The sequence below is a fragment of the Rousettus aegyptiacus genome, unplaced genomic scaffold (genome assembly GCF_014176215.1).
Source record: "Rousettus aegyptiacus isolate mRouAeg1 unplaced genomic scaffold, mRouAeg1.p scaffold_m13_p_17, whole genome shotgun sequence".
Classification (NCBI taxonomy): domain Eukaryota; kingdom Metazoa; phylum Chordata; class Mammalia; order Chiroptera; family Pteropodidae; genus Rousettus; species Rousettus aegyptiacus.
Genome location: NW_023416292.1, coordinates 23,728,144 through 23,742,294, shown reverse-complemented (window position 1 = coordinate 23,742,294; position 14,151 = coordinate 23,728,144). Strand labels below are relative to the sequence as shown.

Below are 14,151 nucleotides of genomic sequence, written 5' to 3'. Positions count from 1 at the left end.
CGACCCCGAGGGTCAAGGCGAAGGGCCCAGATGAAGCTGTGCAGGCGTCACCCGAGCTTTTATTCCAGTCACATGTAGAAGAGCCCAGATGGCCTTGTCGTCCTTACCAAGGTTAAGGTCTACTTTAGACCTTAGTTGCCGCCCCAGAAGAACTGCCCTGTGTTCTCTCGCCTCAAACCTTTGAAATGTTGAAGGAGGGCCAAATAACCTTTGGACTGAGTCTAAAGCAACATTGTGCCCCAAAGAACTGTTTGTAAAGATAATGAGAGAGCAGATAAACTGATGACTGGACTGAGAATTAAAAACATTGTTTAGAATTAGCATCACTGTTAGCCTTTCTGCACCAATAGAAATTCCTTCCTTCTACAGATGTAATTGTTCCCCTTCCCTTTCTCATAAGTACCCCTTGCCTTTGTCTAATTGGAACACTATTTGGGCTTCTGTCTGAATCAGTGGTTCCCAAATACCAACTCATATTGATCTCAAATAAATGCTCGTTGCCTCTCACTTTGAAAGGCCTTTATTTTTAGGTTAACAGGTCAAATCTAGATCCATTTAATTACTGCATTTCTTCTAAAGACAAACAGAACCACTCTTGGATTTTGCAAGGAAATTTAGAATCATGGGTGATAGGAAAAATGGTATTAAACAACAACAAAAATAATTTATGATTGAATTATTGTAAATTATGCTATTTTCTAATTCTCTTCTGCGGTGTGGGGGTGACTTCATTCTAGAAGATGGGGTACAATTTGGTCGAATTCTACTAGCATATAAACTCTGAGAGCAGGGGCATTTACGTCTGTGACCTCTGAGACTCCCCTAGTCTTTTGCAAGACGGTAGTACTTCACACAGAAGTTGTGTCCATTCTGAAAAACAGTTGATAAACTAAAATGCAAACACATTACGAAATGGGGGTAGCCATCCATTTGGTGTTTTCATTAAAAAGCAACTCTCCTTACACTGGGATTCACATAATTTGTAAAACTTTAGAAATGGGCTTCTGTGCTTTTTTATCTGTGTACAGTACTATAGATTTTTGTAAGACTTTAAATGGTCTTTTGGACAAAAAGCCAAAGCTGGCACCTGGTGGATACTGTGTGTGCAAAACAAGATTGCATTTACTTTATAACTATTTTCCTTACTTCCCTATGTCACTTGTCCCCAGGAGAAGAATACTGTACCTGAGAAGTGGTAGTGGTGTGAGTGTGTGGGAGGTCCCTCCTTAACTGGACCTAGACACCTCTCAGTAGACAGGGCAGCAGAATCCTCTGTACCTGGATGTGTCTGACGTAAAAATGTCACCTAGCTCCTCCACAGAAATGCATATTAAAAGATCAAAAGCCAGCTGTTCCGCAGAGTGAGTCTCTGGTCTGCTCTTGAGTCCGATTTCATTGGTAAAGATCTCAGAGAACAGCTGGAGTAGTCCAGCTTCAGGGACCCTCGGGGCCCCCTAAAGTGTGGCTTAGTCACTGAGCAGACCGCTTAACCTCCACACTGTACGCTCGTTGAACAGCCGACTCACGTGCACGATTGCAGGGGAAACAACGAAGAACGGTCAGACTCAGAAAGGGGTGGGCTCTCTGGGGACGTTCTTGCTGGAGTCCACCGGCCATGGTGGAGAGGGGAGCCGGGCAGAGCAGAGGCGCTCCAGGAGGATGCGAGGACATCGCACTTGCCGGCGACAGCAGGACAGGTAGGGCATTTATGAAATGAGGGGATGTGTCCAGTTCAGTGACGAGTGGAGCAAGCGAGGAGGGACCGCCGAGAACCGGAAGGTGGGGAGAGAGGCCGAAGGTTCTAACTTACAAGAAGGGGGATTTAAGTCTGTCGTCCCCGTTGCAGTTCTTCCTACACTTTCACGATTAGGATTTCCGGGAGATCGCAGAGTAAAAAGATAAATGAACGGACAAAAGAGGTGACGCGCACCCCTCCGGGCCCCTTCGGCTGGAGGAGGCCGCCTCGCCGCGGCCGCTCCGCGCGCCCCGCCCCCTCGCCGCGCCCGCCGGCCGCTCGCTCTCCCTCGGCTTCGCCCCAGGCCTCCGTCCTTTGCCTCCTTCCTCCTCTCTTCTCCACTTCCCGCGTGTCACCCCTCACTCGCCGCGTCAGGCCTTCTTACCACCTTCACCTCTGCTTGTGAGCAAGGCACACGATTCACATGCGGCCCCTGCGGACCCCGGCGGATGTCTAGGTTGCCACCTACCTGCCCCTGGTACCTCCGAACACCACACCCTACTGTATTTCAACAACGTGAGAACTTCTTTGTTATTAATGACCTAAAAATGTTTTCAGCAGCTTCATAATCTCGAGGGACTCTTCCTTTAAGAGTTTAAAAGTGACATAGGAAGGTGACCCACGGAAATTTTTGATAGAACTATATAGCAAATTCTTTTCTACGTGTGGCAAGAACAAAAAAGGATCCCATGTCAGGAGTGGGATTTGAACCCACGCCTCCATACGGAGACCAGAAGCCCCAGGAGCGGGAAGCTGAGCTTGAGTCTGGCGCCTTAGACCACTCGGCCATCCTGACATCGGTGAACCCTGGGTTTATACTGTAGACTCACATGCTGCTGGTCAGTGCCAGGCTGTATCCTGGGAAAAGAAAATTTATTCTTGGAATTTGCCGGACTAGGATGGAGTTCTGAACTCACTGAGAAACGGGAAGGCAGTGAGGATCTGAATAGTTCCCATAACCCTGAGCCCGGGTGCTGTGCACCGAGGGGCTCCCTCCTCACTTCCTCTCCTGCACCCCCAGCCCAGGCCCAAACTGCCTGACTCCACCTCTGACCCGGACGCCAAGGTCACAGTGCATTTTCTAACTCAAACTCCCATCCAGCAGATGCAGCTCAATGGTCAGGCCCCTGCCCTGCTCGAGAGAGGGTCATCCTCCTTGTTCTCAACCCATGCAAACTGTGGTTCAGACGGTTCACGTGACTCTGTGTCCCTGCCTGAGAGTCTTCCAGTTGACTCCCCAGAAATCGCGAAGCTCTGCCCAGACTGCTGGCCAACAAGCCTGTGAGAGAATCCTGGGGTCGAGTCTTTTTCCTTATGTGTGGCTTCTGCTGGTCCGAGCTTAGTCTGCAAACGGCGACCTTTACCGGGCGAAATGTGGCCATTTTCTGGTATTTTCGCCAGCGCGTCTGTGGACAGAGCTCTTCGGCCCGGATCCAGCGACGCAGGAGGAGAGGAGCAGGCCTGGTCCTCAGCCTGGACCCCGCTTCCAGCCCAGGACGAGCTCGGAACCGGCCCCGGGGCACCCCAGGACGCTCAGTCCTGCCCGCGCCTCTCGGCGTCTCTGCTGGCACCTGACGTCGGGTATTCGAAACAAGGCACCGAGAACTAAAGTCTGGACACCTGAGCGACAGGCGGAGGGACAAGCGCTGCAGCGCGGAGGGCGCGGTGCGAATAAAGCAGACGCCCCTGGTTGCCTCCCCGCCCTGCATCCGGGGAGACGCGCCAGCCGCTCTCTCCCCGCTGCCACTCCCCCCTCCCCCGCCCCACCGCCCTCATCCAAGCCAAACCCTCGCAAGCGGGTCAGGGGTCTTGCATCTCCTTTGACAAAAGCCAATTGAAGGGACCGTTGGGACTCTCCGAGAGCACGGGAATCTGTTTGAACACAGACCAGAAAATCGGAAAGGAGCTGGGGATGGAACCGCAAATTTTCTAGAAAACGAAAAATATATATAAATAAGAACCCTAAAGATTTGAACATATCAATTTTAGGACAAGGAGCTAATATGCATTGGTCAGCAGGGGCTTCGTAGCTCAGGGGTTAGAGCACTGGTCTCGTAAACCAGGGGTCGTGAGTTCGAATCTCACCGGAGCCTTTGGTTGTCGGTTTTTCACCTTTGGTAGGTGATTTTAAAGGATGTGTTTCCCCATCACCTAATCCTAGAACTAGAAATGAGTTACCCAGGTCTATGACCTTACCTTCTCAGCACACAGAAGATAACGGTTACCGTAAGGAATTCTAAAGCAATCTACAATCTCCATCATGGAAATGAAGCTGCTGGCGCCGTATGAACTTTACGAAATACCTGGAATCCTGGAATCGAGGTGCAGGACACCTACAAGTGCCAGCAGGGGACGTGTTCCAAGATCCCCCCAAATCCCTGAAACCGCAGATAGTACCTTACTCCAAGTGTACATTTTTCTCGTGTATACGTACCTATGATAAAGTTTAATTTATAAATTTGCAACGGTGAGACTAACTACAATAACTCATAATGAAATAGAATAATTGTAACAATATACTGTAGTTATGTAAATGTGGTCTGTGTCTCAAAATATCTTCCTGTCCTTTACTCACCCTCTTGTGACAGTGTGAGATGATAAAATGCCTGTGTGATTACGTAAGATGGGGTGAATGACGCAGGCATTGTGACGCCGCGTTGACCGCCTGCTTAAGGAGATCCTGGATGGCGAGTCATGACGATGCCGATGGCTGGATGGCAAGAGCAGGCGATGTGCACGGCTGAAGACCCTCGATAGTCAAAGGCTTTCCCCCAAACCTTTGGGAAGAGCACTGCAATCAGAAGTCGTCGTCTCTCTTTTTCCCCGTCGAAGCCCTGCCGCAGGGCTTGTAATCTCTCAGCAACCATGTGGTGACTTTGACGCCGAGATTTCATCACACTACTCAGAATGGCGCCCAATTCAAAACTTCTGAGTTATTTACTTTTGGAATTTTGCATTTAACATTTTCAGACGGGTTAACCGCAGGTAACTGAAACCATGAGAACCAAAATTACAGATGGGCAGGGGGTGGCACTGTATAAACCGGCTGGTACACTCATTTGTATTGCGTTTCAATCACTTGCAGTCTAAAGGGTCCTGACTAATTCAGCCTTTGGAGGCCTAAAGAGACTCCATTATAATTACCGATTTTATCATACTTCCCTAAGCTCCCTTAGAGACAGGCGTCACATTTTATTTGATATTGTATCTCAGAGACTAGCGGCAAATGGACACTAGTGACTGTTGCATGAAGCCCAGCGAGTGTGGCGAGTTTGCAAATAGCCTAAGGGGTATACGAAGTACCCAAAGGCCGAGGAACCTCGGCCAACTAAGAGAGGAGAACAAAGAAAGTGACTCAGGCCCGATGAGGGTTATACATAAACATGAAGCAACGAATCCTCCCGGCTCAATATGTTACCTCTTTATTGGAATTCCCAGGGGAAGTCCAGCAGATGAGACCTCGCCGGAGCTTGGAGGGTTTCGGTGCCACGTGCGGCGGCCCCGGCTTTCGCCGGCGACTGTCCTGGTGCTGCGCCCCGGGTGACGGGAGCCTCGCGGTGCCCGCGACCGCCACACGGTTCACGTTGGGACAGGTCCCTGCGCACCCGAGCTGGGCCCAGCCGCCCTGCGGAAACCGAGGGGTTCGCGGCCTGCAGTCGAGGTCCCCCGGCCTCCCCTTGTTAAGGGGACCCCGCTGGTTCCCCTGTCCCCAAGGGCCGGTTTCTCGGCACCCGCTGCGGCCTGGCTTCGGGAGGAGCTTCGGTTCGAGCCGTTCGCACCGCGCCCCCTCGCCGAGCCCAGGGCCTGAGCGTCAGCGGCCCCCCAAGATGCTCCTGGTCACAGCATGCGATGGCGACGTCTGACTGAGGACTCTAACCAGCTGGAGAAACGGACGGAGGAGACACTGCGAGAAAACCTTTAGTTTTTCAAAAGCTGCTTCGTGACCGTCCTTGAAGGGTCTTTCTGGGCCACCGCGGCCTTTCCCAGGTGCGGGAGGCGGCGACAGGCCGCCCCGCGCGCGGCGCCGTCCAGGCTGATGGAGTGGCGGGGGGCAACCTGAAGGGCCCCCGAGGGGACACGCAGGAGGGGCCAGTGCGGGGCGAATCCGCGTCCTGCCCACCCCGGGCGGGAGGAGCTCGCGGAGTCCGCGCTGCTTACGCTCAGCCCCGCTCTGTCCTCAGCGACTCCGCACCGCGCGCGACGCTTCTGGGGGGTTCGCGGCTGCTCTCGCTGCTTGAACAGACTCCACGGGCTCAACTACCTGTTCCCTGCTGCTCGCTCCGTTTCCCGCCCTCTTCCCTCCTCATCCAGCTTCTCTCAGTGCCCAGGTTTGAGTCCTTATTGGTTTTTCAAAATAATCACCTGTCCACAAAATACAATGGGGAGGCAAGAATTCAACAGAAGTATACATTTTAAAATCGCATGTGACAAAGAAACATAGAAACCAGGAACTAATTTTTCTAACATATATAAAATTAACTTAAAAAGTACTTGAGGTGCGAAGTAGGCAAAATAGCTGAAAATGCAAAATGCATTTTAAGAGAGCGGTTTAGTCCGTTGAGGTTTCAAGTGGACTTGGAGTTTAAGGCGAAGTCAGAAGTCAAAACACATCGTCTCTGTGCCTCAACCTCCTTTGTATAAAGCGCTTCCAAAAGTGCTTGGCAAATACGGTGGTGCGTCCTCCTAGAGAGTGCTTTCAGGAATGATCGGGAAGGAAAACTGCTCCATTCGGAAACGTGAGTGCTGTGAGCAGGACTCAAGTCTGCGCGGGGAAACCCCACCAGGATTTTGAGTCCGGCGCCTGAGCCGCTCGGCCGTCACAGCACCGGAGGGCAGCCTGAGAGGTCTGACGTGCCGCTGGAGGGCCGCGACCACCGATTCCTTGGCGTCTCCAAGAAAACCTTCTCCAACCCCAAGCTGACACGTTTCCCTTGGCAATTTCAACTTTCCAGATGGGCCAAAACCCTTGGCAGTCCGCTTGACCTATTCTTTCATTCCGCACGTCAGGGAATTCTCTCCGCTCCACCTTCAAATGTTACCTGCTGAGAAACTCAGCACCCAACTGCTCCCGCCCTGGTCCAAGACACCTTTGTCTCTAACATGAAATATTGCAAAAGCCTCTCAGTAGGTTTCCCTCTTCCACCCTTTCTGGCCCTAAAGAAACATTCCATGAAAAGCCTTTTTGAACACAAAACACGTGAAGGCACAGCTTTGCTCGAGACCCGACGGCATGTCCTCACCTCAGCAGAGCGAATGCGGGAGCCCTCGCTGGGCGGCCAGGCTGTGGGCAACCTTGCTTGCGGGCCCAGTGACTGCTGCTCCCTTTGTCCGGACACCGCTCTGCTCTCTCAGGGGCTCTGCTCTGACTGCTTTCCAGCTCTGACGCTGGTGCTTTGACAGATGTGTGACTCAGTCCCTCAGCCGTGAAACGCAGCCCGAACATTAGATTGCAAACCGCGGATTCCCCTCGCTCCGGAGCGCCCCTCATGCTTTGCTTTTTGCCTCCACGTCGCTCACGATCATTTAACACGCTGTGTAACATGCTCGGTCTGTGCTCTGTTCGCTTCTATATGAAAGATCAATAAATGCTAGATTTAATAACAGGGAATAAATGGTAGCTATCGCTATTGTTCCAGCCACTTCTTTCCCATTATTAGTTTCAACATGACATCTGAAGGGGAGCAGAATGTGCCACCCCAAATAGGCCACTTTGGCGTAGGGATTATTTTGGAGGCAACTGGGAAACAGCAAACAGAGGAAGGGTCTGTCTGGTATCGCCCCCCGACCCCCGTCTAAAAGCAGAGCAGGTGTCCTTGGCAGAGTTGGTCCCCCTCCCATCCCAGGTACCAGGTGGGAAGTGGGCCCCCAGCTAGGGCTGCACTGCAAACCTTCCTAAAACAGCCGTTTCCCATTGGTTCCCCCTGTTCACCTTCCCACAGTTACGGCCTCTGGCCTTGGCCTGGTCACCTCTCCGCACTTCGTCACCCTTTGTTAAATGATACTTTAACCTTTGAATCTAACTACTTTTCTGAGAAGCCTCCATGCATTTAAAATTAAAATAAAAAATATGAAAATCAATAAATTTTGTAAACTGTTTCTCTTGATAATCTGGTTTTTGTCCATTTAATTCATAGATCTTACCTACAAACCTAAGAGAGTAGAGAAAAAAGCTTCTCCTCCCTACATATGGAAACTGCAAAGATCAGAGCTTTGGGAATTTGAAGAAAATATACCCACATCTATAGGATATTTAAAAATGAGCTGTTGAGCCAGGCAAAGTCATGTTTGAATTGTAACTCACATGCTAGCAACACACTTAAGCAAGATAGGTTATTAGTGTCTCAACTTGAAATTAGAAAAATAATGCCTTCCTCAGAAAGTCATGGTAGGAGCTCGGTCTTACAGCCAGTATCCGTCAAGTGCCTGTCATAAACTGGGCACGTGCAAGGCTGCATGGGCTCCCCCACAGCGAGACCCAACCCCGCTGCCGACCCCATGCAACACGCTGCACTGTGGCGAGAGACAGACACCGATGAACTTGTCACACCGTCTAGTGCAACCTGTGCAAGAAAAGAGAGCGCATGGTGCTGCGGGAAGCCGGGCCGGTCGGTGAGGGGTGCTAAGGCGTCTTCCTTATGAAAGCCACAGCTCGGATGAGCCCTGAGCGCGAGCCCGAGACAACCAGGCGGAGAGGCCGTGCGACGCTTCCAGCCAGAGGCGACCGGACGAGCCCAGCCTAGTGGTGGGACAGGCTGGCTGCTCAGAGCAGCGAGCACAGACCGCAGGTGATGGTGAGCTGTGGCTCGAGGGTGGAGGCGACCTGCAGGGTTGGCGTGTGGGCAGTTACACACCGCGAGTGTCGTGACACAAAGCATCTCTAAAATGTGCGCTATAGGTCAGACTCTTCCAGTGCTAGTTTCTGTCGGTTCCTTTCATCCAGTCAAAATATCCAGAATGAGCTCTGGTGCGACTTCACCTCTAAGGAGAGCCAAAGAGCCAAAAGTTAAAGTTCCCCCGATAAGTGTGAAGGAACTGCCACCTGAGGGACGGTGAGTCCTCGTGACCCTTGTGGCCCTTGTGGCCGCGGACCGCAGGCTCTGCCGCCCCCTCGTGGTCACTTCGCGCAGGCGCGGTGTTAGCGGAGTTTGACGCCTGGGCACCACACCAGGTAACGTCCCTCCTCCGGCGGTACGTCCGCTCCAGAAGAAAAACTGTCCTTCTTAAACAAAATGTCATGAAACGCACAAACAAGTCACGAAACTTTTAAACCCTCCCATATTTCTGAGAAATCCCTCAAACCGAGCTTTACTACCTGGATCCATCCGATTTGCAGCGGGGCTTGGCCGCGAATGGGACTAAATGGGAAGACACGGGCCGGATCCGAGGGAAGAAGGGTGCGCCCTCCGAAGGCGGGAAGTCTGCGTCTGATGAGAGACACTGGAGACCAACCTTTAATTCGTGGAGCGTAGATGTCATCAGTGAAGGTGTTTTTAAAAATCAAAGTGTCATTTAACTTGCATTAACTTGAACTCATGTTAAGTATACTGTTCAAAGAAAGAAAAATGTGACATCAATTCATAGATTCAATAAACTTAGCAAACAAAAACCAGGGAAAACATTTTAAAAACTATAATTAGCCAAATTATACTGAAATGCTTGAAAAACCAAAGTTTAAAAAGAAATCTTAAAAGCATCTAGAGAGAAAAGATAACACATTTTAAGTTAAACGAAGGTTAAATGAAACAATAAATATCTCCTCGAAGGGAGGCAGAAAAGGAGGAACAAAGGACAAGTGGGACAAATAGAAACAAATGACATGACGATTGACCTAAATCCAATTACAAATAACTGCGCTTTATGTAAATGGGACAAACAACTAAAAGGCAGAGACTGGTAGACTATAGGCACAGTCTCCAACATTTCGGCACTAGGGACCAGTGCTCCTCTGAGAATCTAACGCCTGGTGATCTGAGGTGGCGCTGAGGCGGTGATGCTAGTCCAGAGCTAGCGGCCGCAGATACAGAGGAAGCTTCGCTCACAGGCCCACCACTCCCCTCCTGATGTGGGGCCCAGTTCCTAACAAGCCATGGACCAATACTGGTGTTTGGGGACTCCTGGACTAGATAGTAAAATAAAATGAAGAAAAACAGGAGCCAACTGTGTCCTGCTTATAAGAGACACACATGAAAAATAATAATAAACCAAAGATAAGGAGGGACATTTCATAACAATAAAATGATCAATTCATCAGAATGACATATTAATTCTTATATGAAGCAAAACTGAAAAAATGAAAACAAGAAATAGAACCAGGATGATGGTTGGTGGTTTTAAAGATCCACTTGAGTAGCCGATGAGAAATTTAAAGAAAAGGGGGTAGCTATGTAGGGATATAGAACTTGAACCATGGCTATCAACCAATCAACTTGACCTAAGTGGCATTTATAAGACTCTACGTCCAGCCCCTGCAGAACACACACTATATTCAAGTGCACATGAAAAATTCACCAAAACAGGGCCATCAAGCAAGCCTTGATAAATTTTAAAGAATTACCAAAATTTAAAAATGTTTTCTGACAACAACAGAATTAAATTAGAAGTCAATACTAAAAGACAACTAGAAAATTCTCAGGTATTTGGAAACTCACATATTATACATCTAGGTGACCCACAGGTCACAGTAAAAGTACAATGGAAACTAGAAAATATTTTGAACTGGAAAAATGAAAATACAAAATGCAACTGAAGCAGTACTTGGAGGGAAATGTGTAGCTTTAAATGTGCATATTAAGAAAAAAGGGAAAGGTTTAAGGCTAGGAGAATTTAAGGAGAAAATGATGTTTTGTATTTTAAGCCAAATTTCACGTGTTGAGAATGGTGTCGGATGGCCAGTCCTGAGAACAGGAGGGAGGCTGTTGCAGACCGCGGAAGAAGAGGTGTTGAAGATCCCCAGAGGCGGCAATAGGAGAACACAAGGGGAAAGCGTTTCACGTGCATCGAAGGCAAAACCAGCTTGGCCTTGAGATGTTTCGCTGGGGGAAGGCAGTGGGAGGGGTCAAGTGTAGCCACACGTTTCCAGTGGGATCGATGTCAGCTGAGCTCGTGGGATATGGACCAGTGGTGCCTGCACGAAATCCAGGTGGAGGTGGAAATATGATTTCAGAGCTAAATATCCACAGCTTTTGGATGTAGGTATTTTGAAAGAGCTGCTCCAGGTAGGCAGCCAAGGCCCTTAGAGTTGATGAAATTCTGAGAGGTGATGGAAGGATCGATTCCAGAGACTCCACAGTGAGTCCGGATGCAAACGCCAGACCTGGGAAGCGTCAAGATGACTGAGATTTTTCCATGTGTGACTATGGTTTAGGTAAAGACTCAGAAAAGTTAAAACTTAACCACCTATGGGTGTTCAACACCCCTCAGTTCCATGTGTTGCTCGTGTGGAATTGTAAACACAAACTCAGTATTAAGTAGTCAGAAGGAAGTGTAACAACAGGTGCCAAGGACAGTTGAACCCAGAAGGCCGCAGCTGAGTCTGCAGAGTGCTAAGTCTGGCAAGTCGTTACCTGTGGTGCAGTCACGATCACATTCGCGTCACATGCCCAACGCTCCCTCGTTGGACAACCACGTGGAGACTCTTCCTGACCATTTCTCTTTCCCCAACATTTTCTACCATCACCACGCCTTTCTTGTCACCTTTTCAGGGACATTTCTTTTAAGTCAGCTCATCAAACTTTATCTGGTGCTCACCATTGATAATGGGCACCCGGGCATGAAGGAAGAACTGCAGGGCTGGCCTAGACAATGGCAGGCCTACGTAAGGAGCATGAAGGAGCTGCCCATCTGAGGGTCCCAAGCCAGGGAATGTTTACCGGGGAGGAGGTAAAAAGTATTTCAATTAAAGAGAAGTCCCTTTAGCAAAGACACAACTGAGAGTGTCCAGGACTTTTTAAGTTGTTCTGTAGTCTTTCATCATTTGGCACTGTGACAAACTCAGCTCACCTGGAGGTACATGGTAGCACTGATTACATGCAATTCCATTTTAAAGAAATGTCAGTCTTCAGACGCTCGACAAAGAAGGAACTGATCTGGACCATTATCGTGAAGAGCAAGAAGCTGCTCAGGATGCAACCCGCCGCTTGCAGAAGGATGGGGGAGTAGGCCCCTGCAGAGGCTGACATATAATTTTAAGATCTGTCTTAGAGTGACAAAATAAACAGAGCAGATAAAACAGAAACCCTTTAATTTTCAGTGTTTGATATCTTTTTCAGGCCCCTTATGTAAAAATCTGTCCAGAAAACAGCCAAAGGCTTTAGACTGCGAAATGATTTTTCATTTGCCTCTAGAGTCTTGTTATATTCTTTGTTTTATCACTAACCACTTTGCTTCTAAGATAACATCATATTCTCTTCTTTTCACACATTTCAGAGATGTCCTATAGACCGGAACCATTTAAAAAGTAGGGAAATCATAGTACTTAACTTCAAGTTTAAATTAGGAGTTTTAAGCCTTTCTTTTCTTTTTTCCTCCCTTACCTTCCTTTAGAGTAGGGCTAAGAATGAAAATGCAAGGGCAATTACAGGTTTACCAGGAGATATAGTAAGTAACTAGAGAGATTTAAAGGCAGAGGACTTAGCCTCTCCCACAGCCCATGGGCTTCGGCGCACTACCCACCGTTCCTCTGAGATCGTCGATAAATGTTTCTACATATTACTTTGAAATTAGAAAGACCATTAGCCATTCAATGGTCCATTGTGAAAAAATGATTGCATGCCAAATCCATTCCAAGCATGCAGAGGGTTCTGAGGTTGCAAAGACAATTAAATCTCTCTCGGTAACCAGGCACAGCAAACATACCTGAAAGGACTTGTTTTTGGAGCTGTTGAACCTCTGTCGCTTGATCTCAAATGGCAGGGTGAAGGGGCAAACCTCAGCGGAGCACGGCTACCTCTCGAATGCCAATATCACAATGCTGAGACAATATTCCAAGTCCTAAACGGCTCTTAGTGTTTGTGTGAAGGACGTTGCTCACCTTCTACCCCTGTCCTCCTAAGCGGGGTGAAGTCGAGCATTGGAGGTTGTATCCCGTGTGCATTCAGGTTGGTTCTTAGTCACCTAGAGAAAATATCTCGTTTTAGAGGTTCAGACCAGGAAAAGCAGAGACAGGAGGCCCGGCTGAGGCCTGAACCCCTGATATCCTCTTTCCCGGCAGGTTTTATGACAACGAAGCCACAGAGCAGACCCAATGCTCCTCCAGGTCACATATCATTTAGACATGATTTTACATTTCTTAATTGTAATGAGCTCAGTGACTGGCTCTTCAGGTGATTGAAAAACAAAAAAAGAATGAATCTCCTACCTCAGTGGAAACCGGAGAAGAATGTGCTTCCGGAAGGATAAACACGGGGACTAACATGGCTCACAGCTGGGTTAGTGTCTGGAACCCTCAGCAGGAGTCACCTTGCTCAAGGTTACCCCCACCCCTGGGGGCAGCTCGGACCCAAGACTGGGCGATGGGAGGCCTGCCCTCCCTGCCGGGCTCAGCTCAGGACATTGCGGACGCTCTGGCGAATTGTTGCCCTCCTGGAAAATTTCAGATGTTGACGCTATCCAGTCAAGACTAGGAGGAGTTATGTGCTAAAAGATTAAATAGAAGAAAGTCTTGGAAAAGTACAAACTTCTCTTAGTCTGAACAGACCCAACAGCTAACACAAACCTACGGTTAAACGCTGCTTTCCAAGATGTCCCAAGACACATCCCACCACACACAAAAGGGATAGGCAAAGTGAGCAAGCTCTTTCTCATGAATTAAGTGGCTCTGAAAAGAGCCTTTGGGTTAAAGGGTGGCTGCAGAGGGACTCACTTGGCGCTGGTGTACTTGGTGACGGCCTTGGTGCCCTCGGACACGGCGTGCTTGGCCAGCTCCCCGGGCAGCAGCAGGCGCACGGCCGTCTGGATCTCCCGCGACGTGATGGTCGAGCGCTTGTTGTAGTGCGCCAGGCGCGACGCCTCGCCCGCGATGCGCTCGAAGATGTCGTTGACGAACGAGTTCATGATGCCCATGGCCTTGGACGAGATGCCCGTGTCGGGGTGCACCTGCTTCAGCACCTTGTACACGTACACCGAGTAGCTCTCCTTGCGGCTGCGCTTGCGCTTCTTGCCGTCCTTCTTCTGCGCCTTGGTCACCGCCTTCTTGGAGCCCTTCTTCGGGGCGGGCGCCGACTTGGCGGGCTCGGGCATGGTCGGCAGGAGCCGCGCGGGACGACACGGGCCACCACAGCGAGGACGAGTGGGACGAGTGCGGGCGCCCTCGGTTCGCAGCCTCTTAAAGGACGCGCTGAATAAGGTCGCGTCCGATTGGTGGCGAATCCTGGCCACGTCACCGGTCGTCGTCGTCCAGTCGATTAGGCGTCTTTCGA

The 14,151-nt window shown here is 49.7% G+C and overlaps 1 protein-coding gene and 2 non-coding genes across 3 annotated transcripts; 1 reads left to right on the top strand and 2 right to left on the bottom strand.

The window, feature by feature from the left end:
• Positions 1 to 2,425: 2,425 nt before the first annotated feature.
• On the bottom strand, positions 2,426 to 2,531 carry TRNAL-CAA. Its single transcript has 2 exons — positions 2,494 to 2,531; positions 2,426 to 2,471 (listed from the first exon to the last, which is right to left on the bottom strand). It is a non-coding gene; the product is annotated as a tRNA-Leu (tRNA).
• A 1,224-nt stretch (positions 2,532 to 3,755) lies between these two features.
• TRNAT-CGU lies at positions 3,756 to 3,828 on the top strand. Its single transcript has one exon. It is a non-coding gene; the product is annotated as a tRNA-Thr (tRNA).
• A 2,300-nt stretch (positions 3,829 to 6,128) lies between these two features.
• LOC107504588 (histone H2B type 1-K) lies at positions 6,129 to 14,033 on the bottom strand. Its single transcript, XM_036235218.1, has 3 exons — positions 13,092 to 14,033; positions 12,590 to 12,847; positions 6,129 to 11,906 (listed from the first exon to the last, which is right to left on the bottom strand). The coding sequence occupies exon 1, from the start codon at positions 13,970 to 13,972 to the stop codon at positions 13,592 to 13,594; it is 381 nt and encodes a 126-aa protein (XP_036091111.1). The 5' UTR covers positions 13,973 to 14,033; the 3' UTR covers positions 6,129 to 11,906; positions 12,590 to 12,847; positions 13,092 to 13,591.
• Between the last annotated feature and the right edge of the window lie 118 nt (positions 14,034 to 14,151).

Bases quoted from the DNA above. Each gene is read 5' to 3' on its own strand.
- LOC107504588 (XM_036235218.1), bottom strand. From the start codon at position 13,972: ATGCCCGAGCCCGCCAAGTCGGCGCCCGCCCCGAAGAAGGGCTCCAAG.